Source organism: Oncorhynchus keta, chromosome 30 (genome assembly GCF_023373465.1).
Source record: "Oncorhynchus keta strain PuntledgeMale-10-30-2019 chromosome 30, Oket_V2, whole genome shotgun sequence".
NCBI classification, from domain to species: domain Eukaryota; kingdom Metazoa; phylum Chordata; class Actinopteri; order Salmoniformes; family Salmonidae; genus Oncorhynchus; species Oncorhynchus keta.
Window position 1 is genome coordinate 20143017 of NC_068450.1, and position 23734 is coordinate 20166750.

Genomic DNA, 23734 nt, shown 5'->3' on the forward strand with positions numbered 1-23734 from the left:
TACTCTGTCCATCCCACCTATCTCCATAACCCACCCCTCAGCTACTCTGTCCATCCCACGTATCTCCATAACCCACCCCTCAGCTACTCTGTCCATCCCACCTATCTCCATAACCCACCCCTCAGCTACTCTGTCCATCCCACCTATCTCCATAACCCACCCCTCAGCTACTCTGTCCACCCCACCTATCTCCATAACCCACCCCTCAGCTACTCTGTCCATCCCACCTATCTCCATAACCCACCCCTCAGCTACTCTGTCCATCCCACCTATCTCCATAACCCACCCCTCAGCTACTCTGTCCATCCCACCTATCTCCATAACTCACCCCTCAGCTACTCTGTCCATCCCACCTATGCCCAATTTTTCAGTTTTTGATTTGTTAAAAAAGCTTGAAATATCCAATAAATGTCGTTCCACTTCATGATTGTGTCCCACTTGTTGTTGATTCTTCACAAAAAAATACAGTTTTATATCTTTATGTTTGAAGCCTGAAATGTGGCAAAAGGTCGCAATGTTCAAGGGGCCGAATACTTTCGCAAGGCACTGTATCTTTCATACAAATGTTAACCTTTGTGAACTGTTCCTAAAATCTGTGGTTCGTCAGTGTAAGTTGAGAGGGGTGTATCTTGGCTATTAAAGACCTTTATACTTTTCTGTTGGTACTTTTCAATGGTTCATTGGAGATGACACATCATTGAAAGATAAAAAGGCTATTGCAAAGCTCTTATTAAAAGAATATGTAGTTTAAGTGTAACTCTGACTGGTGTGTAGTTTGTAACTCTCCTCATTTGGTAAAGCAGAAAAATGCCACGACCACTGGTCCATTAATTTTGGTGGGCGGCTCTCTCTTGGCAGGTTTGTTGTGGTGCCATATTCTTTCCATTAAAATAAAATAATGGATTTAATGGTACTCTGTCGAATGTTCAAAATGTCTTGTTGTTTTATAACCCTGATCTGTTGGAGAGCTCCTTGGTCTTCATAGTGCCACTTTCTTGGTGGTGACCCTTGATTACATTTACATTTTTAAGTCATTTAGCAGACGCTCTTATCCAGAGCGACTTACAAATTGGTGCATTCATCTTATGACATCCAGTGGAACAGCCACTTTACAATAGTGCATCTAAATATTTTAAGGGGGGTGAGAAGGATTACTTATCCTATCCTAGGTATTCCTTAAAGAGGTGTGGTTTCAGGTGTCTCCGGAAGGTGGTGATTGACTCCGCAGTCCTGGCGTCGTGAGGGAGTGTGTTCCACCATTGGGGAGCCAGAGCAGCGAACAGTTTTGACTGGGCTGAGCGGGAACTGTACTTCCTCAGTGGTAGGGAGGCGAGCAGGCAAGAGGTGGATGAACGCAGTGCCCTTGTTTGGGTGTAGGGCCTGATCAGAGCCTGGAGGTACTGAGGTGCCGTTCCCCTCACAGCTCCGTAGGCAAGCACCATGGTCTTGTAGCGGATGCGAGCTTCAACTGGAAGCCAGTGGAGAGAGCGGAGGAGCGGGGTGACGTGAGAGAACTTGGGAAGGTTGAACACCAGACGGGCTGCGGCGTTCTGGATGAGTTGTAGGGGTTTAATGGCACAGGCAGTGGTGTTTAGATTAGTGGTGTTGCAGACTCTGGGGCCTTTCAGAACAGGTGTATATATACTGAGATCATGTGACACTTAGATTGCACACAGGTGGACTTTATTTAACTAATTATGTGACTGCTGAAGGTAATTGGTTGCACCAGATCTTATTTAGGGGCTTCATAGCAAAGAGGGTGAATACATATGCAGGCACCACTTTTCTGTTTTTTATTTTTTATAATTTTTTTAAACAAATACATTTTTCCATTTCACTTGACCAATTTGGACTATTTTGTGTTTGTCCATTACATGAAATCCAAATAAAAATCCATTTAAATTACAGGTTGTAATTCAACAAAATAGGAAAAACGCCATGGGGGTTGAATATTTGAATATTTTTGCAAGGTACTGAATATTCCCCATAGACATAACATTATGTTTGTGTCAAGAATTTTTGTACAATAGTTTTTTATTTATTTAACTAGGCAAGTCAGTTAAGCAAATTCTTATTTACAATGAAGGCCAAACCCAGACAGACCCATTCCCTTTTCACACTTTTAAAAATGTTACAGCCTTATTCTAAATGTTTTCCCTCATCAATCTACACACAATACCCCATAATGACAAAGCAAAAACAGGTTTTTAGACAGATTAGCAAATGTATTAACAATAAAAAACAGAAATACTTAAATTCAGACCCTTTGCTATGAGACTTGAAATTGAGATCGGATACATCCTGTTTTCATTGATCATCCTTGAGATGTTTCTACAACTTGATTGGATTCCATCTGTAGTAAATTAAATTGGTTGAACATGATTTGGAAAGGCACACACCTGTCTATGTAAGGTCCCACAGTTGACAGTGCATGTCAGAGCAAAACCAAGCCATGAGGTCAAAGGAATTGTCAATAGAGCTCCGAGACAGGATGGTGTCGAGGCACAGATCTGGGGAAGGGTACCAAAACATTTCTGTAGCATTGAAGACCCCCAAGAACACAGTGTCCTCCATCATTCTTAAATGGAAGAAGTTTGGAACCACCAAGACTCTTCCTAGAGCTGGCCGCCCAGCCAAACTGAGCAATCAGGGGAGAAGGGCCTTGGTTAGGGAGGTGACCAAGAAGCCGTGGTCACTCTGACAGAGCTCCAGAGTTCCTCTGTGGAGATGGAAGATCCTTCCAGAAGGACAACCATCTCTGCAGCACTCCACCAATCGGGCCTTTACGGTAGAGTGGCCAGACAGAAGCCATTCCTCAGTAAAAGGTACATGACAGCCAGCTTGGAGTTTGCCAAAAGGCATCTAAAGACCTTCAGACCATGAGAAACAAGATTCTCTGGTCTGATGAAACCAAGATTCAACCATTTGGCATGAATGCCAAGTGTCATGTCTGGAGGGAACCTGACACCATCCCTACGCTGAAGCGTAGTGGTGGCAGCATCATGCTGTGGGCATGTTTTTCAGCGGCAGGGACTGGGAGACTAGTTAGGATCGAGGGAAAGATGAAAGGAGCAAAGTATAGAGAGATCCTTGATGAAAACCTGCTGGGGCGAAGGTTCACCTTCCAACAGGACAACGACCCTAAGCACACAGCCAAGGCAATGCAGGAGTGGCTTCGGGACAAGTCTCTGAATGACCATCTCTGGAGAGACCTGAAAATAGCTGTGCAGCGACGCTCCCCAACCAACCTGACAGAGCTTGAGAGGATCTGCATAGAAGGATGGGAGAAACTCTCCAAATACAGGTGTGTCATACCCAACAAGACTCGAAGCAGCCAAAGGTGCTTCAACAAAGTACTGAGTAAAGGGTGTGAATGATTATGTAAATGTCATATTTCTGTTTTTTCTCTTTAATGAATTTGCTCCAATGTAATAACTTTTTATTTTTATTTGATTTTTGAAGGTGTCATTGTGTGTTGTGTGTTGATTGATGATGGGAAAAAATATATATAATCCATTTTAGAATAAGGCTGTAAAGTAAAAAAAAAATGTGGGAAAAGTCTGAATACTTTCAAATACACTGTATCTAATCTAGTTCAATCTGATAAGGCATTCATTGGTTTCATCCCAAATGGCACCCTATTCCCCTTATAGTGCACTACTTTTGACCAGGACCCATAGATGGGGAATAGGATGCCATTTGGGAAGCGTCCATTCTCTTCCTTTCTCTCCAATAGACACTGAACACAATAGAGCTACAGTACATATGGTTTCGCTAGCTGCCTCAAATCAGATTGACATCATGTTTAATTACTGATAAGCTTTTTAATATGCTTTCACGTTGCTTTTAAAGTGGCCACTTTGAGAGTTAAACGTACCAAGCTGGAAGGTCTGTGACTTCAGGGCTTTGTGTTCACAGCATGGAGATGAACAGGGAATAGTTGCTTTAAGACCAGTGCATGCGAAAACAATGACATTGCACAAATTGATTAACCTCAAATTGGTTGATCAATTTGTAGGGGATTTCATCTGTTGTTTTTATTCATGGCATGGAAGTGCATCCAAATGTTTGAATGTGTTACCTCATGTAAGCAAAAAAGATTTGATCATGTTTAATATGTATCTGATGGGTTTGCTAGTTTCCCCTTCTGTCTCTGCTGTGTAGGTAACTGCATGTGGCGTGGCTGATTCATCAGACGGATGTTTACGACAGGACCTGTCCTTTAGATAGAGAGGGAGATAGAGACTCTGTTTGTTGCTTTCCCGCTTCTACTCCCCTCCCTCCCTTCCCTTTTCTCAAGACTCCCTTTTATATGCGATCTTCTCATAGTCCTCCCCGGTCCCCACCTTTTCCTTAGTGAGTACTTCCTTCCTCCATGATGGGGGAATATTCCTGTCTCTCTACCAGCTGACCCTTCAGAAGCAGGCGTTGGAGAGGGATACAGACGCTTTGAAAGAGAAAGTCAAATGGACTGAGGGTGAACTGAAGAAGAGCCAGAAGAAAGAGGCCCAAACACAAACCAAACTAACGGTATACACATACAATGATGAGCTACAGACGGACAGACTCTTGTGTCCTTGGTCTGGACATGTCAATCTAATATGCATGAACTAGGCTGTGGTCGCAATTATGAAGTCACTGAATCATTTAGTCCATAGGTTTTTGCTATAGAATTGTCTGCTGTTATATAAAGAATAGGTTGGTTATTAAACGTTTATGTAGTTGATATTACATAGTTATTACATAGTTATTACATAGTTATTACATAGTTATTACATAGTTATTGACTTCATGAATATGTGCTGTTTCTCTCCTGTTGCTGTCCTATAGGAGTCACTGTGTGAGAGGGAGGGGCTGAATGTAACACTGGAGCAGAACAGGAGGAGAGAGACAGGACTGGAGGAGGAGGTGAAGAAGCTGGCTGAGGAGCTGGCAGAGGCCGACAGATGCATCAAAGAACTAGAAGGTGAGGAGGCGGGAGGAAAGAGGACTGTTGTTGATAATGGGTTGTTTATCCTTTATGACTAGAGACGATAGACAATGCTGTTGTCTGTTCAATGTTAGGAAATTTGAACAGGACGTGTTTGACTTAACAAAAGAGTGACATCATTCCTACACCAAACTGTTGTCACTCATTTCCTTTGAGCTGCACAAGCTGTTATTCTTGTTACTGCTGCCACCTGTTGACTTTCAGCGGTATTACACCCGGCTATTTGGTTGATTATCCAAATGATTAACATTTTGTTGAATTAACATGGCAGTTTGAATGATAATAAGTAATTTTGTTGATCATTTCTTCTTTCTCTTGTTTGTTTCCCTATTCCTCTTTCCAGACCAGAAGACAGTCCAACCCACTGCTGCTCCAATGGCTCCAGTCCCGTTTAGCCCTGCCGGACAGAGCTTTGCCCCGGTCTCACAACCACGACATGGCCACACCACCCCACGCACACCCTCGGCTCAGACCAACAGACCTGCTAGAGCGGAACAAGCGAGGGAGGAGCGAGAGGAGAGAGCGAACGAGGGACAGAGAGCAAAGTACCCCACAGAGCGAGAGCCTGGCGAGGGCATTGACTCGGAGCACATCACTCCGTTTGGATCCACAGACTCTGACAAAACAAAGAGGGCAGGAGAAAGGGGGAAAGGGGAGGAGAGGAAACAAGAGAATGAGAGACAAGACGAGGTAGAGTCTGTAGTAGATGGCTGCATCCCTGGAAAGGATGCTTCCACCAAGGACAAAAACTCACTCAGCACACAGAGCTCTCTTTCTGACACAGACCACAGTCCCCACCTCACCAGCTCCGCTGGCTCCGACACAGACTACGAGAGCGAGACCCTGTCCAGCCACTCCAAACCCCGAGCCCAGACCACCGGGGCTGAGGGAGACCTACAGAGGGAGAACAGAGAGCTGCGTTCAGAGCTGCAGGATGTTAAGGATGAGGCCAGGACCAGGCTCAAGCAGCTCAGCCGCAAACACGCCTCCCAGGCTGAGACCTCCAGAGAGAAGGAGAGGAGGGGGGAGTTAGAGGAGAGAGCAGAGACGGGAGGTTGAAGGAGGCACTGGCTGAACTTGAGATAAAGGTCAGGAGAGATGGAGAGGACAGGGAGAGGGGGGAAAGACAGAAGGAGGAAAGGAAAGAGAGTGAGAGAGAGGACAGGGAGAGGGGGGAGAGGACAGGGAGAGGGGGGAGAAGACAGGGAGAGGGGGGAGAGGACAGGGAGAGGGGAGAGAGGACAGGGAGAGGGGAGAGAGGTCAGGGAGAGGGGGGAGAGAGAGGAGGAAAGGAAAGAGAGGGAGAGAGAGGACAGGGAGAGGGGTGAGAGGACAGGGAGAGGGGGAGAGGGGGAGAGGACAGGGGAGAGGGGGAGAGGACAGGGAGAGGGGAGAGAGGACAGAGAGAGGGGAGAGAGAGAAGGAGGAAAGGAAAGAGAGGGAGAGAGAGGACAGGGAGAGGGAGAGAGAGGACAGGGAGAGGGGGGAGAGGGAGAAGGAGGAAAGGAAAGAGAGGGAGAGAGAGGACAGGGAGAGGGGTGAGAGGACAGGGAGGGGGGAGAGGACAGGGAGAGGGGAGAGAGGACAGGGAGAGGGGAGAGAGAGAAGGAGGAAAGGAAAGAGAGGGAGAGAGAGGACAGGGAGTCTGAAAGCATGCTGCTGAACCTCCCGGTAAAAAAGCAGCTGGCTGAGTTGAAGACAAAGCTCTTGATAGAACGGGAGGAGAGAGAAAGTGAAAAGGAGGAGGAGAGGAAGAGATTGAAAAAGGGATCGAAGGAACGATTGAACTTACTGTGAAGCTGGAAGAGCTCTAGGCAGAGTTGAAGGAACTGAAGAAATGTGGACGTCTTGAAGTGAAGAACATGGTAGATAAAAACACCTCTCTGACATATCTCACCCTGCACCATGACATCACCTCTAACTCCAACAACAACACTGTTGTCCCTGACTGCAAGCTACTACCATCTCCAGACCAGCACCATCTCCTGTGTGAGAATCCCAACCCACAGAACACTGTTGTCTCCCAGGCAACAGCAACAACAGCTGATCTGATCCAGGAATATGGAACTCTGACCAAAGCTCCAGATCTCTCCAGACCTATTATTGAGGGAGAGACACTGCAGGATGGAGGGAAACCCAAAGACGAGGAGAGGGGGGAAGTAGAGTCTGAAGGAAAGAGAGGAGCTAGGGATGAGGGGAGAGGGGAAGGAGGGGGGGAGAGAGGAGCTAGGGATGAGAGGAGAGAGGAAGGAGAGGGTGAGAGTGGAGCTAGGGGTGATGGGAGCGGGGGAGTAGAGAGGGAGAGAGGAGCTGGATATGAGACACTACTCCACTGGCTCCACTGCAGATCACCTGCCTAGAGAAGAAGGTAGGTTTCTATAATCTAAATCTTACTGTGAACGTAGTTATCAAAGTTACCATAAATACTTGAACAATTTCCCCCCATATCTTAAGCATGTGGTTGTTCAAAAACCCTACGACAGAAGGCTTTATTCGAGCTAGCTATTTTGAATAAATGTATTTTGAATAAATCCTGAATGTTATTTTGTCTCTCTCGCTCTCTCTCCTCCTGTCCAGGTGGTGGCGCTGCAGGCTGAACTGCAGTCTCTCTCTGAGGAGAACTAGAGACGGGCTGAGGAGCTGGCAGTGTGGAGGCTGATGGCCCAGACCCCCTGTCTGGACCCAGAGGACCCCATCGCTGCTACCCTCAGCCCTGCTCCCCTCAGCCCGGTACACAACACTGCTCCCCTCAGCCCGTTACACAACACTGTTCCCCTCAGGCCTGGACACAACACTGTTCCCCTCAGCCCTGGACACAACCCTGCTCCCCTCAGGCCTGGACACAACACTGTTCCCCTCAGGCCTGGACACAACACTGTTCCCCTCAGCCCTGGACACAACACTGCTCCCCTCAGGCCTGGACACAACACTGCTCCCCTCAGCCCTGGACACAACACTGCTCCCCTCAGCCCTGGACACAACACTGCTCCCCTCAGGCCTGGACACAACACTGCTCCCCTCAGCCCTGGACACAACACTGCTCCCCTCAGCCCTGGACACAACACTGCTCCCCTCAGCCCTGGACACAACACTGCTCCCCTCAGCCCTGGACACAACACTGCTCCCCTCAGCCCTGGACACAACACTGCTCCCCTCAACACTGCTCCCCTCAGCCCTGGACACAACACTGCTCCCCTCAGGCCTGGACACAACACTGCTCCCCTCAGCCCTGGACACAACACTGCTCCCCTCAGCCCTGGACACAACACTGCTCCCCTCAGCCCTGGACACAACACTGCTCCCCTCAGCCCTGGACACAACACTGCTCCCCTCAGGCCTGGACACAACACTGCTCCCCTCAGGCCTGGACACAACACTGCTCCCCTCAGCCCTGGACACAACACTGCTCCCCTCAGGCCTGGACACAACACTGCTCCCCTCAACACTGCTCCCCTCAGCCCTGGACACAACACTGCTCCCCTCAGCCCTGGACACAACACTGCTCCCCTCAGCCCTGGACACAACACTGCTCCCCTCAGGCCTGGACACAACACTGCTCCCCTCAGCCCTGGACACAACACTACTCCCCTCAGCCCTGGACACAACACTGCTCCCCTCAGCCCTGGACACAACACTGCTCCCCTCAGCCCTGGACACAACACTGCTCCCCTCAGCCCTGGACACAACACTGCTCCCCTCCCCTCAGGCCTGGACACAACACTGCTCCCCTCAGCCCTGGACACAACACTGCTCCCCTCAGCCCTGGACACAACACTGCTCCCCTCAGCCCTGGACACAACACTGCTCCCCTCAGCCAGGACACAACACTGCTCCCCTCAGGCCTGGACACAACACTGCTCCCCTCCCCTGGACACAACACTGCTCCCCTCAGGCCTGGACACAACACTGCTCCCCTCAGCCCTGGACACAACACTGCTCCCCTCAGGCCTGGACACAACACTGCTCCCCTCCCTCAACACTGCTCCCCTCAGCCCTGGACACAACACTGCTCCCCTCAGCCCTGGACACAACACTGCTCTCCCCTCAGCCCTGGACACAACACTGCTCCCCTCAGCCCTGGACACACACACTCCCCTCAGCCCTGGACACAACACTGCTCCCTCAGGCCTGGACACAACACTGCTCCCCTCAGCCCTGGACACAACACTGCTCCCCTCAGCCCTGGACACAACACTGCTCCCCTCAGCCCTGGACACAACCTGCCTGGACACAACACTGCTCCCTCAGCCCTGGACACAACACTGCTCCCCTCAACACTGCTCCCCTGGACACAACAGGCCTGGACACAACACTGCTCCCCTCAGGCCTGGACACAACACTGCTCCCCTCAGGCCTGGACACAACACTGCTCCCCCCCTGGACACAACACTGCTCCCTCAGCCCTGGACACAACACTGCTCCCCTCAGGCCTGGACACAACACTACTCCCCCCCTCAACCCTGCCTGGACACAACAACACTCCCCTCAGCCCTGGACACAACACTGCTCCCCTCAGCCCTGGACACAACACTGCTCCCCTCAGCCCTGGACACAACACTACTCCCCTCAGCCCTGGACACAACACTACTCCCCTCAGCCCTGGACACAACACTGCTCCCCTCAGCCCTGTACACAACACTGCTCCCCTCAGGCCTGGACACAACACTGCTCCCCTCAGGCCTGGACACAACACTACTCCCCTCAACCCTGTTCCCCTCAGGCCAGTACACAACACTGCTCCCCTCAGGCCTGGACACAACACTGCTCCCCTCAACACTGCTCCCCTCAGGCCTGGACACAACACTGCTCCCCTCAGGCCTGGACACAACACTGCTCCCCTCAGGCCTGGACACAACACTGCTCCCCTCAGGCCTGGACACAACACTGCTCCCCTCAGGCCTGGACACAACACTGCTCCCCTCAACAGGCCTGGACACAACACTGCTCCCCTCCCCTCAACTGGACACTGTTCCCCTCAGGCCTGTACACAACACTGCTCCCCTCAGGCCTGGACACAACCCTCAGGCCTGGACACAACACTGCTGGACACAACACTGCTCCCCTCAGCCCTGGACACAACACCCCTCAACACTGGCCTGGACACAACACTGCTCCCCTCAGGCCTGGACACAACACTGCTCCCCTCAGGCCTGGACACAACACTGCTCCCCTCAGCCCTGGACACAACACTGCTCCCCTCAGGCCTGGACACAACACTGCTCCCCTCAGCCCTGGACACAACACTGCTCCCCTCAGGCCTGGACACAACACTGCTCCCCTCAGGCCTGGACACAACACTGCTCCCCTCAGGCCTGGACACAACACTGCTCCCCTCAGGCCTGGACACAACACTGCTCCCCTCAGCCCTGGACACAACACTGCTCCCCTCAGCCCTGGACACAACACTGCTCCCCTCAGGCCTGGACACAACACTGCTCCCCTCAGGCCTGGACACAACACTGCTCCCCTCAGCCCTGGACACAACACTGCTCCCCTCAGGCCTGGACACAACACTGCTCCCCTCAGCCCTGGACACAACACTGCTCCCCTCAGCCCTGGACACAACACTGCTCCCCTCAGGCCTGGACACAACACTGCTCCCCTCAGCCCTGGACACAACACTGCTCCCCCCTCAGCCCTGGACACAACAATGCTCCCATCAGCCCTGGACACAACACTGCCCCTCAGCCCTGGACACAACACTGCTCCCCTCAGCCCTGGACACAACACTGCTCCCCTCAGCCCTGGACACAACACTGCTGGACACAACACAACACAACACCCCTCAGCCCTGGACACAACACTGACACAACACTCCCCTCAGCCCTGGACACAACACTGCTCCCCTCAGCCCTGTTCCCCTCAGGCCAGTACACAACACTGCTCCCCTCAGCCCTGGACACAACACTGCTCCCCTCAGCCCTGTTCCCCTCAGGCCAGTACACAACACTGCTTCCCTCAGCCCTGGACACAACACTGCTCCCCTCAGCCCTGGACACAACACTGTGACTGTGATCAGGGAGGATGAGCTGCTTCTCTCCTGCACCTCCTATAGACTCTATGGGAGGACCCTGGCCTCAAGGTAATGGTCCACTTAGCACTTGTTGGAAACATGTGGTGACAATAATGCTTTTCATATACTGCTTATATATAAAATATAAACAGTGCATTGGGAAAGTATTCAGACCCCTTGACTTTTTCCACATTTTGTTACGTTACAGCCTTATTCTAAAATTGATTAAATAAAAAAGTCCTCATTAATCTACTCACAATACCCCATAATAACAAAGTCAACAGGTTTTTATCAATTTTTGCAACTGTATTAAAAATTAAAAACCGATGTCTTATTTACATAACTATTCAGACCCTTTATGAGACTCGAAATTGAGTTCAAGTACATCCTGTGTCCATTGACCATCCTTGAGATGTTTCTACAACTTGATTGGAGTCCACCTGTGGTAAACTCAATTGATTGGACATGATTCGGAAAAGCACACACCTGTTTGTATAAGGTCCCACAGATGATGTCAGAGTCAGAGCAGAAACCAAGCCATGAGGTCGAAGGAATTGTCCGTAGAGACAGGATTGTGTCGAGGCACAGATCTGGGGAAGGGTACCAATCATTTTCTGCAGCATTGAAGGTCCCCAAGAACACAGTGGCCTCCATCATTCTTAAATGGAAGATGTTTGGAACCACCAAGACTCTTCCTGTAGCGTCATACCCAAGAAGACTTGGCTGTAATTGCTGCCAAATGTGCGGAGGCAGGTGCCCTAGTGGTTAGAGCGTTGGGCCAGTAACCGGAAGGTTTCTGGATCGAATCCCTGAGCTGACAAGGTAAAAATCTGTCTTTCTGCCCCTGAGCAAGGCAGTTAACCGGGCCTCGAAGACATTGATGTCGATTAAAGGCAGCCCCCCGCATCGGTCTGATTCAGAGGGGTGGGTTAAATGCCCTCAGCCCATATTGAGTTGACACATTGTTGGACAACTGACAACTTCGTTGACTGGACTTTATCCCCTTTCCCTTTTCAACAAAGTACTGAATGCCTAATGTAAAATGTGGTGGGTCGTCTCTTCGTTCACTGGACTTTATCCTGCTAACTGTTCCAAATGTCCCAACTGAATTTGGTAAAAGGGCATTTACGTACTCTGCGTCATCGTCTTGGAACACCTTACAAAATACTTTTAAACTGGAAGAACTTGTCCCGATTGGTGTTTTTAAATCACTGATTAAGGATTTTGAGGCTGATTCCCTGACCTGTCAATGTTTTTAATTTGCTGTTTTATACTCTTGTGAATTCAATGGTTTTTACTAGATTACTTGTAGTTTTTCATGTTGTCTGTCTGTCATTTTTTTTGTATTGACTTGGTGCTGCCTATCTTTTTTATTTTAATTGAACCTTTATTTAACTAGTGAAGTCAGTTAAGAACAAATTCTTATTTTCAATGACGGCCTAGGAACACTGGGTTAACTGCCTGTTCAGGGGCAGAACGACAGATTTGTACCTTGTCAGCTCGGGGATTCGAACTTGCAACTAGTCCAACTCTCTAACCACTAGGCTACCCTGCCGCCCCATCTTGACCAGGGCGCTCTTGAAAAATAGATTTTAATCTCAATGAGCCCTTCCTGGTTAAATAAAGGTTATATAAAATAATGGGGGTTGTTACTGTTGGCCAGAGGTAAAGCCAATGTCTTTTATGATCCTAAAATACTGTTACAATCATTTCATCATTCAAATAAAAATGTTTTGATCGTTTACATATACACTGCTCAAAAAAATAAAGGGAACACTAAAATAACACATTCTAGATCTGAATGAATGAAATGTTCTTATGAAATACTTTTTTCTTTACATAGTTGAATGTGCTGACAACAAAATCACACAAAAATTATCAATGGAAATCAAATTTATCAGACCATGGAGGTCTGGATTTGGAGTCAATATTAAAGTGGAAAAAAACACTACAGGCTGATCCAACTTTGATGTAATGTCCTTAAAACAAGTCAAAATGAGGCTCAGTAGTGTGTGTGGCCTCCATGTGCCTGTATGAACTTGCAAAATTGGTGGATGACTAAATACTTTTTTGCCCCACTGTATTTGGCTACGGTGTATGTAAACTTCCGACTTCAACTGTAGGTTAGTATGGTGGAGTAACTACAATGTTGTTGATCCATCTTCAGTTTTCTCCCATCACAGCCATTACACTCTGTTTTAAAGTCACCATTGGCCTCATGGTGAAATCTCTGAGCGGTTTCCTTCCTCTCGGAAACTGAGTTAGGAAGGTCCCTTTGTAGTGACTGAGTGATACACCATCGAAAGTGTAAAAAAGTGTATTGATACGCCATCCAAAGTGTAATGAATAACTTCACCATGCTCAAAGGGATATTCACTGTCTGCTTTTTATAATTACCCATCTACCAATAGGTGCCCTTTGTGAGGCATTGGAAAACCTCCCTGGTCTTTGTAGTTGAATCTGTGTTTGAAATTCACTGCTCGACTGAGGGACCTTATGTGTGGGTACATTCAAAAAATAATGTTAAGAACTGTTATTGTCCATACAACTTATTATGTGACTTGTTAAGCAAATATTTTGAATAAAGGGAAGCAATACCTTTAAAAAAAGGCAATTTATAAAGGCTACATTGAGGTTTTTCTTTCATTATGTTTCGACTATCTGGTATTACACATAAGCTTAAGCTTCGGGCTTAACTGTACGAGCGCCAAATAGCCTACACAGCCAATCGCCAAATAATGCTTTTAGGAACGGGCAGAAAAAGTTGAGTCAATTCACGGAGGCAAAACAGACATTGTTGAAGTTCAATTCAATATGACAAAAGCTGCGAAAGGAGAGTTGAAGATAAAGAAAAGTAATTTTTGGAAAATATTTGGTGAAGTGGTAAAAGAAAATGGTGGCGGTTATTTGAGGTGTGATGATTGTGAGGCGCTATGCAAATGTGACAGTCAAAAGACGGGACTTCAAATAGGCCGATGGCATGTCAAGGGAACTGTAGCCTCCTGCTTAGATGGGTTCAATGGAAACTGACATTTCAACATATCCAGTGCAAGTTAGGCCTCGCTAATTAGTTGACATCTGAAGACTGGGAGGCATTTAGGACGTCTTCTAATGCATCATCACACACATGACCTCTGCATCATCACACACATGACCTCTGCATCATCACACACATGACCTCTGCATCATCACACACATGACCTCTGCATCATCACACACATGACCTCTGCATCATCACACACATGACCTCTGCATCATCACACACATGACCTCTGCATCATCACACACATGACCTCTGCATCATCACACACATGACCTCTGCATCATCACATACATGACCTCTGCATCATCACACACATGACCTCTGCATCATCACACACATGACCTCTGCATCATCACATACATGACCTCTGCATCATCACACACATGACCTCTGCATCATCACACACATGACCTCTGCATCATCACACACATGACCTCTGCATCATCACACACATGACCTCTGCATCATCACACACATGACCTCTGCATCATCACACACATGACCTCTGCATCATCACACACATGACCTCTGCATCATCACACACATGACCTCTGCATCATCACATACATGACCTCTGCATCATCACACACATGGCCTCTGCATCATCACACACATGACCTCTGCATCATCACACACATGACCTCTGCATCATCACACACATGACCTCTGCATCATCACACACATGACCTCTGCATCATCACACACATGACCTCTGCATCATCACACACATGGCCTCTGCATCATCACACACATGACCTCTGCATCATCACACACATGACCTCTGCGTCATCACACACATGACCTCTGCATCATCACACACATGGCCTCTGCATCGTCACACACATCACCTCTGCATCATCACACACATGACCTCTGCATCTTCACACAAATGACCTCTGCGTCATCACACACATGACCTCTGCGTCATCACACACATGACCTCTGCGTCATCACACACATGACCTCTGCATCATCGCACACATGACCTCTGCGTCATCGCACACATTACCGCTGAGTCATCACACACATGACCTCTGCGTCATCAAACACATGACCTCTGCGTCATCACACACATGACCTCTGCGTCATCACACACATGACCTCTGCGTCATCACACACATGACCTCTGCATCATCACACACATGACCTCTGCGTCATCACACACATTACCTCTGAGTCATCACACACATGACCTCTGCGTCATCAAACACATGACCTCTGCGTCATCACACACATGACCTCTGCATCATCACACACATGACCTCTGCATCATCACACACATGACCTCTGCATCATCACACACATGACTTCTGCATCATCACACACATGACTTCTGCATCATCACACACATGACCTCTGCATCATCACACACATGACCTCTGCATCATCACACACATGACCTCTGCATCATCACACACATGACCTCTGCATCATCACACACATGACCTGTGCATCATCACACACATGACCTCTGCGTCATCACACACATGACCTCTGCATCATCACACACATGACCGCTGCATCATCACACACATGACCGCTGCATCATCACACACATGACCTCTGCATCATCACACACATGACCTCTGCATCATCACACACATGACCTCTGCATCATCACACACATGACCTCCGCATCATCACACACATGACCGCTGCATCATCACACACATGACCTCTGCATCATCACACACATGGCCTCTGCGTCATCACACACATGACCTCTGCGTCATCACACACATGACCTCTGCGTCATCACACACATGAGCTCTGCGTCATCACACACATGACCTCTGCATCATCACACACATGACCTCTGCGTCATCACACACATGACCTCTGCATCATCACACACATGACCTCTGCATCATCACACACATGACCTCTGCGTCATCACACACATGACCTCTGCATCATCACACACATGACCTCTGCGTCATCACACACATGACCGCTGCGTCATCACACACATGACCTCTGCGTCATCACACACATGACCGCTGCGTCATCACACACATGACCTCTGCGTCATCACACACATGAGCTCTGCGTCATCACACACATGACCTCTGCGTCATCACACACATGACCTCTGCGTCATCACACACATGACCTCTGCGTCATCACACACATGACCTCTGCATCATCACACACATGACCTCTGCGTCATCACACACATGACCGCTGCGTCATCACACACATGACCTCTGCGTCATCACACACATGAGCTCTGCGTCATCACACACATGACCTCTGCGTCATCACACACATGACCTCTGCGTCATCACACACATGACCTCTGCGTCATCACACACATGACCTCTGCATCATCACACACATGACCTCTGCGTCATCACACACATGACCGCTGCGTCATCACACACATGACCTCTGCGTCATCACACACATGACCGCTGCGTCATCACACACATGACCTCTGCGTCATCACACACATGACCGCTGCGTCATCACACACATGACCTCTGCGTCATCACACACATGAGCTCTGCGTCATCACACACATGACCTCTGCGTCATCACACACATGACAGCTGCGTCATCATACACATGACCTCTGCGTCATCACACACATGACCGCTGCGTCATCACACACATGACCTCTGCGTCATCACACACATGAGCTCTGCATCATCACACACATGACCTCTGCGTCATCACACACATGACCTCTGCGTCATCACACACATGACCGCTGCGTCATCATTACGTTTGGCACATATTTCACGTCTATCACAGAGTCTGTATAGTCATAATGTATAGTCATATGTAGCTACTGAACGTGATAGTGGATACAAATTCTGTTCCAATTCAGGAGAATAAAAGGACTGTGTCGTCTTTAGGACTTGATTTTATCCTCTTGGCCTCCTTGCGAGAGTAGGGGTCCACAATGGATCTCCACCTTACGCTCTTCTTAATATCCGGTGTGTGTGTGTGTGTGTGTGTGTGTGTGTGTGTGTGTGTGTGTGTGTGTGTGTGTGTGTGTGTGTGTGTTTGTACAGATCCACTGGGAGACCGTCAGAGAGAGTCCATTTCACTGGACCTACTGCATACCACCTCCTGACCTGATGTACTGACCCGTGGTACTGGAACATAGAGATCAAACAAAACTCCTTTCATCTCTGTCTACTGAAACACCTAGACCTGAAGAGGGACACCAACTTTCACCTACTGACGTTTCAGAAGAGGCCTTTTATTGACTTTAACCACGGCTCATTGGTTTCTCAGCACCTACCACAGTACTGTTCTTAACAAATCTGTTTAACCACAGATCATTGGTTTCTCAGCACCTACCACAGTACTGTTCTTAACAAATCTGTTTAACCACAGATCATTGGTTTCTCAGCACCTACCACAGTACTGTTCTTAACAAATCTGTTTAACCACGGGTCATTGGTTTCTCAGCACCTACCACAGTACTGTTCTTAACAAATCTGTTTAACCACGGGTCATTGGTTTCTCAGCACCTACCACAGTACTGTTCTTAACAAATCTGTTTAACCACGGGTCATTGGTTTCTCAGCACCTACCACAGTACTGTTCTTAACAAATCTGTTTAACCACGGCTCATTGGTTTCTCAGCACCTACCACAGTACTGTTCTTAACAAATCTGTTTAACCACGGGTCATTGGTTTCTCAGCACCTACCACAGTACTGTTCTTAACAAATCTGTTTAACCACGGGTCATTGGTTTCTCAGCACCTACCACAGTACTGTTCTTAACAAATCTGTTTAACCACGGGTCATTGGTTTCTCAGCACCTACCACAGTACTGTTCTTAACAAATCTGTTTAACCACGGGTCATTGGTTTCTCAGCACCTACCACAGTACTGTTCTTAACAAATCTGTTTAACCACGGGTCATTGGTTTCTCAGCACCTACCACAGTACTGTTCTTAACAAATCTGTTTAACCACGGCTCATTGGTTTCTCAGCACCTACCACAGTACTGTTCTTAACAAATCTGTTTAACCACGGGTCATTGGTTTCTCAGCACCTACCACAGTACTGTTCTTAACAAATCTGTTTAACCACAGATCATTGGTTTCTCAGCACCTACCACAGTACTGTTCTTAACAAATCTGTTTAACCACAGATCATTGGTTTCTCAGCATCTACCACAGTACTGTTCTTAACAAATCTGTTTAACCACGGGTCATTGGTTTCTCAGCACCTACCACAGTACTGTTCTTAACAAATCTGTTTAACCACGGGTCATTGGTTTCTCAGCATCTACCACAGTACTGTTCTTAACAAATCTGTTTAACCACGGGTCATTGGTTTCTCAGCATCTACCACAGTACTGTTCTTAACAAATCTGTTTAACCACGGGTCATTGGTTTCTCAGCACCTACCACAGTACTGTTCTTAACAAATCTGTTTAACCACGGGTCATTGGTTTCTCAGCACCTACCACAGTACTGTTCTTAACAAATCTGTTTAACCACGGCTCATTGGTTTCTCAGCACCTACCACAGTACTGTTCTTAACAAATCTGTTTAACCACGGGTCATTGGTTTCTCAGCACCTACCACAGTACTGTTCTTAACAAATCTGTTTAACCACGGGTCATTGGTTTCTCAGCACCTACCACAGTACTGTTCTTAACAAATCTGTTTAACCACAGATCATTGGTTTCTCAGCACCTACCACAGTACTGTTCTTAACAAATCTGTTTAACCACAGATCATTGGTTTCTCAGCACCTACCACAGTACTGTTCTTAACAAATCTGTTTAACCACGGGTCATTGGTTTCTCAGCACCTACCACAGTACTGTTCTTAACAAATCTGTTTAACCAAATACCACAGTACTGTTCTTAACAAATCTGATTAACCACGGGTCATTGGTTTCTCAGCACCTACCACAGTACTGTTCTTAACAAATCTGTTTAACCACGGGTCATTGGTTTCTCAGCACCTACCACAGTACTGTTCTTAACAAATCTGTTTAACCACGGGTCATTGGTTTCTCAGCACCTACCACAGTACTGTTCTTAACAAATCTGTTTAACCACGGGTCATTGGTTTCTCAGCACCTACCACAGTACTGTTCTTAACAAATCTGTTTAACCACAGATCATTGGTTTCTCAGCACCTACCACAGTACTGTTCTTAACAAATCTGTTTAACCACGGGTCATTGGTTTCTCAGCACCTACCACAGTACTGTTCTTAACAAATCTGTTTAACCACGGGTCATTGGTTTCTCAGCACCTACCACAGTACTGTTCTTAACAAATCTGTTTAACCACGGCTCATTGGTTTCTCAGCACCTACCACAGTACTGTTCTTAACAAATCTGTTTAACCACAGATCATTGGTTTCTCAGCACCTACCACAGTACTGTTCTTAACAAATCTGTTTAACCACGGCTCATTGGTTTCTCAGCACCTACCACAGTACTGTTCTTAACAAATCTACTGATAAAGATTTCCTTGATGTGCTGTTAATTAGAAATAGTGCTTGACGCCAAGGTTATGATTTATCTTATGCCATGGTCAGGCCATGGTCAGTGGTAAGTTGTAAAAACTAAAAACATGAATTTTTGTTTGAGTTGCCTTATATATAGTCTGTTGAATGTGTATGTGCGGCTTTTATAAGCAGTTGGTGTACATTTTTAGGGAGTGGGTGTGTTGGTTTGTACAAAACTGTGTGTACAAGGCTGAGTACGTACTGCATGTGTAGGATGATGTGTGGGTCGTTATGTTTTCTCAATGTTAGCGTGTGCCTGTGTATGACTCAACCTAACCTGAGCTTGTTTCCTCTCCTTGTATGGCAATCCACTGGGAGTGCTCCCTCTCTTCCCCTTCCTCCCTTCCCCTCCCTTTCTCCCTCCCCTTTTCTTTCCTTCCACTTAGAACCTTTTAAAACTCGCACCCTCACACCGTGTTCTTAAATTTACGCCAGACACTTATGAGGGCTATTTTCTTTTGTTGATATGCTTTATTTAAATTGTACCGTTTTAGTCTTTAAAAAGAAAAATGTTTTTATATTTGAACTTTTTGATAGATATTTTTGCACACGTTAATTATTGTGCCTTAGGCTTCTAGATTTTCAGTTGGAACAAACTGCCCTGGTTTGAAACAATATTCAGTTAAGAGATTGTATATCAGAACAATTTATAACATCTTAAATGTATTTCTGGTTCTGCCACCCTCGATGTACAAGTGTGTACTTGTATATGTGAGTGTTTAGTGTGAATGAAACCTTCCTCCATTACAAATCCACTATACTCCAACCACCTTTCAGAGCTGAGGTTTATTACAATGTTACTTAGATCAATCTGAGTTGTCATTTGTTTTTGTTGTGATCTAAAAATCTCAAAACCACTCCTTTTTGTTTTTAACACAGCTAAATAACACAGCTAAAAATAAACAGGCATTGGAGCTGATAGAAGTAGATTCATTAGTTGTGGAATTATTTTAATTTCTCTCACATTTTGAACTTGATGTACACTGCATTTGGAAAGTATTCAGACCCCACATTTTGTTCTGGAAGGTTCTCCCATCTCCACAGAGGGACTCTGGAGTTTCCTCTGGAGCTTCCATTTTAAGAATGCTGCAGACATTTTTTGGTGCCCTTCCCCAGATCTGTGCCTCGACACAATCCTGTCTCGGAGCTCTACAGACAATTCCTTCGACCTCATGGCTTGGTTTTTGCTCTGTCAATCACTGCCAACTTTGGGACCTTATATAGACAGGTGTGTACCTTTCCAAATCATGTCCAATCAATCGAATTTACCACAGGTGGACTCCAATCAAGTTGTAGAAACATCTCAAGGATAATCAATGGAAACAGGATGCACCTGAGCTCAATTTTGAGTCTCATAGCAAAGTGTCTGAATAGTTAAGTAAAAATGTAACCTGTTTTCGCTTTATCATTATGGGGTATTGTGTGTCGATTGATGAGGAAAAAATGTATTTAATCTATTTTAGAATAAGGATGTAACGTAACAAAATGTGGAAAAAGTCAAGAGGGGTCTGAATACGTTCCGAATGCACTGTACATAGTTAGCTACACGTGCTTTCTGTCACTACAGACATAATACATGTAGCCTCTTTCAACAGCCATGTCTTTAGATTCTAGAAGCCTGGCGTGTGTTCTAGAACACACATAACTATATGGGCTGTTACAGTACCATCAGTGCTTAACTCGGAATGTAATAGGTGCTGGTATTCATTTTGGGTGCCGGGTACTGTTTATATTTTGGAGCTCCACAATACTTTTGAGCTAATATTTTATGAGGAACACAGCTGTATTTATTTCCATCTCTCTCTTTATTCTCTCTCTAGGTTGGAGTTGCATTCCAAATAGTACCCTCTAGTCTAGAGGTCACTAATGGGGTACCCAGTAAGGTAACTGGCAAGACATCAGTCCTGACATCAGAGTCCAACTGAAATCATTTTTTCCATTCACCGCTTACTTGAAAGTAGCCTGGTCCCAGATCTCTTTGTGCTCTTGCCAATTCGCTTGCTCATTGTCAAGCCAGACATGGTTGGCATGACAATGAGGGGCATGATGGCACATACAGACGGGTATACAGGGTAACATAAAAGGACTGGGAAAGTGAATTTAATGTCTCAGGTACTCATCCTAGCTTAGTAGTTAGATCTCCTGTTTCAGCTACACCACAGTCTACCTTCCAGTCACCTCGAGAGACTTCAGTTTGATGACTGGATAAATATGAGTGGATTACATTGTGATAACTTAACATTGCTCAAGACACCTCTGTCTGTATTCTCATTCAAACTCACTGTAGTTAGGAATGTATGGGTTTAAAAAGCTAAGCCCCTCTAAATGGACATCAGGAAACAGACAGGGGCTATGCTCTTACTCCAGCCCATAGCTTTCTCATGCTTTCTCACAGTAATGACTACGGTATAGGGCCAGGAATTTTGGGGCACTGTGCTTCTACCTGTATTTCCAGCATTATCCACTAGTGTTGCTGCAGGTAGGAAGTGTTCTATTATTGATGCAAGCTGTGTCCAATCAATCATTTGTGGGGGGGGGGGGGGAGATTGCCTAATCCAAATATCAAATCAACGTTTATTGGTCGCGTACACAGATTTGCAGATCGCACTGAAATGCTTGTTTCTAGCGCCAACAGTGTAGTAATACCTAACAATACAAAAAGTTAAATCAGTACGAACAATGTCAGAGTCCGGAATATATATACACAAACACACCCACTCAAGGGTTTTTATTTTTTACTATTTTCTACATTGTAGAATAATAGTGAAGACATCAAAATGATGAAATAACACATGGAATCATGTAACCCAAAAAATATTAAACAATCAAAATAAATGTTAGATTCTTCAAAGTAGCCACCCTTCATTTTGCACACACTTGGCATTCTCTCAACCAGCTTCATGAGGTAGTCACCTGGAATACATTGCAATTAACAGTGATTCTACAGGTCAAGATGATCCTCAGACTAGGAAGTTGTAATTAAAAATAGGCTAATTAGGGGCAGTGTCAATGAAACCATCCATTGAAGTATATTGTAAAGAATTTGGGGGTAGCCCCACCTGGGACTTGAACCCAGGTCCAACACTGTCAAGCCAACACGTTAACCATTACGCCAAGAGGTCCAGGCCTACAGTGGGAAGGAAAAGTATGTGAAACGTTTAGAATTACCTGGATTTCTGCGTAAGTTGATCATACAATTTTCTCTGATCTTCATCTGTCACTACAATAGACAGTCTGCTTAAACTAATAACAAACAATTGTTTCATGTCTTTATTGAACACAGTGTAAACATTCACAGTACAGGTTGAAATAGGGACGTGAACCCTTGGATTTAATAACAGGTTTACCCTCCTTTGGCAGTAATAACCCCAAACAAATGTTTTCTGTAGTTGTGGATCAGACCTGCACAATGGTCAGGAGGAATGTTGGACCATTCCTCTTTACAAAACTTTCAGTTCCACAATATTATTGGTGTCTGGTGTGACTCGCATTCTTGAGGTCATGCCACAGCATCTCAATCAGGTGGTGATCAGGACTGACTGGGCCACTCCAGAAGGTGTATTGTCTTCTGTTCAAGCCATTCTGTTGATTTACTTCTGTCTAATGGGTTGGTGTCCTGTTGCATCTCACCTAACTTCCGTTGAGCTTCAATTGGCGGACAGCCTTACATTCTCCTGCAAAATGTCTTGATAAACTTGGGAATTCATTTTTCTGTCGATGATAGCAACCTGTCCAGGCCCTGAGGCGCAAAGCAGCCCCAAACCATAATGCTCCCTCCACCATACTTTATAGTTGGGATGAGGTTTTGATGTTGGTGTGCTATGCCTTTTTTCCTCCACACATAGTGTTGGTTTCCTTCCAAACAACACACCTTTAGTTTCATCTGTCCACAGAATATTTTGCCAGTAGCACTGTGGAACATCCAGGTGCTCTTTTGTGAACTTCAGACGTGCAGCAATGTTTTTTTTTTGGACAGCAGTTGTTTCTTCCATGGTGTCCTCCCATGAACACCATGATTGTTTAGTGTTTTACATATTGTAGGCTCATCAGCAGAGATGTTAGCATCTTCCAGAAATGTCTGTAAGTCTTTAGCTGACACTCTAGGATTCTTCTTAACCTCATTGAGCATTCTGCGCTGTGCTCTTGCAGTCATCTTTGCTGTACAGCCACTCCTAGGGAGAGTAGCAACAGTGCTG

At 46.5% G+C, this 23734-nt stretch overlaps 1 protein-coding gene and 1 long non-coding RNA gene across 2 annotated transcripts; one reads left to right on the plus strand and one right to left on the minus strand.

The window, feature by feature from the left end:
* The first annotated feature begins 4064 nt into the window (after window positions 1–4064).
* Window positions 4065–6077, plus strand: LOC118363935 (protein starmaker-like). Its single transcript, XM_035745224.2, has 4 exons — window positions 4065–4086; window positions 4358–4530; window positions 4831–4966; window positions 5334–6077. Exons 1-4 carry the CDS (start codon window positions 4065–4067, stop codon window positions 6047–6049), a joined length of 1047 nt encoding a protein of 348 aa, XP_035601117.1. The 3' UTR covers window positions 6050–6077.
* Window positions 6078–17496: 11419 nt separating this feature from the next.
* LOC127913687 (uncharacterized) lies at window positions 17497–20447 on the minus strand. The gene is made up of 5 exons (XR_008086522.1): window positions 19163–20447; window positions 18927–19103; window positions 18417–18829; window positions 17650–18062; window positions 17497–17590 (listed from the first exon to the last, which is right to left on the minus strand). It is a non-coding gene; the product is annotated as an uncharacterized LOC127913687 (long non-coding RNA).
* Window positions 20448–23734: the final 3287 nt, after the last annotated feature.

Coding starts and splice junctions, on each gene's coding strand:
- LOC118363935 (XM_035745224.2), top strand. CDS start 4,065: ATGTTTGAATGTGTTACCTCAT. Junction 4,087..4,357: donor GTTTGAATGTGTTACCTCAT/GTAAGCAAAAAA, acceptor CCTTTTCCTTAG/TGAGTACTTCCTTCCTCCAT. Junction 4,531..4,830: donor AAACACAAACCAAACTAACG/GTATACACATAC, acceptor GCTGTCCTATAG/GAGTCACTGTGTGAGAGGGA.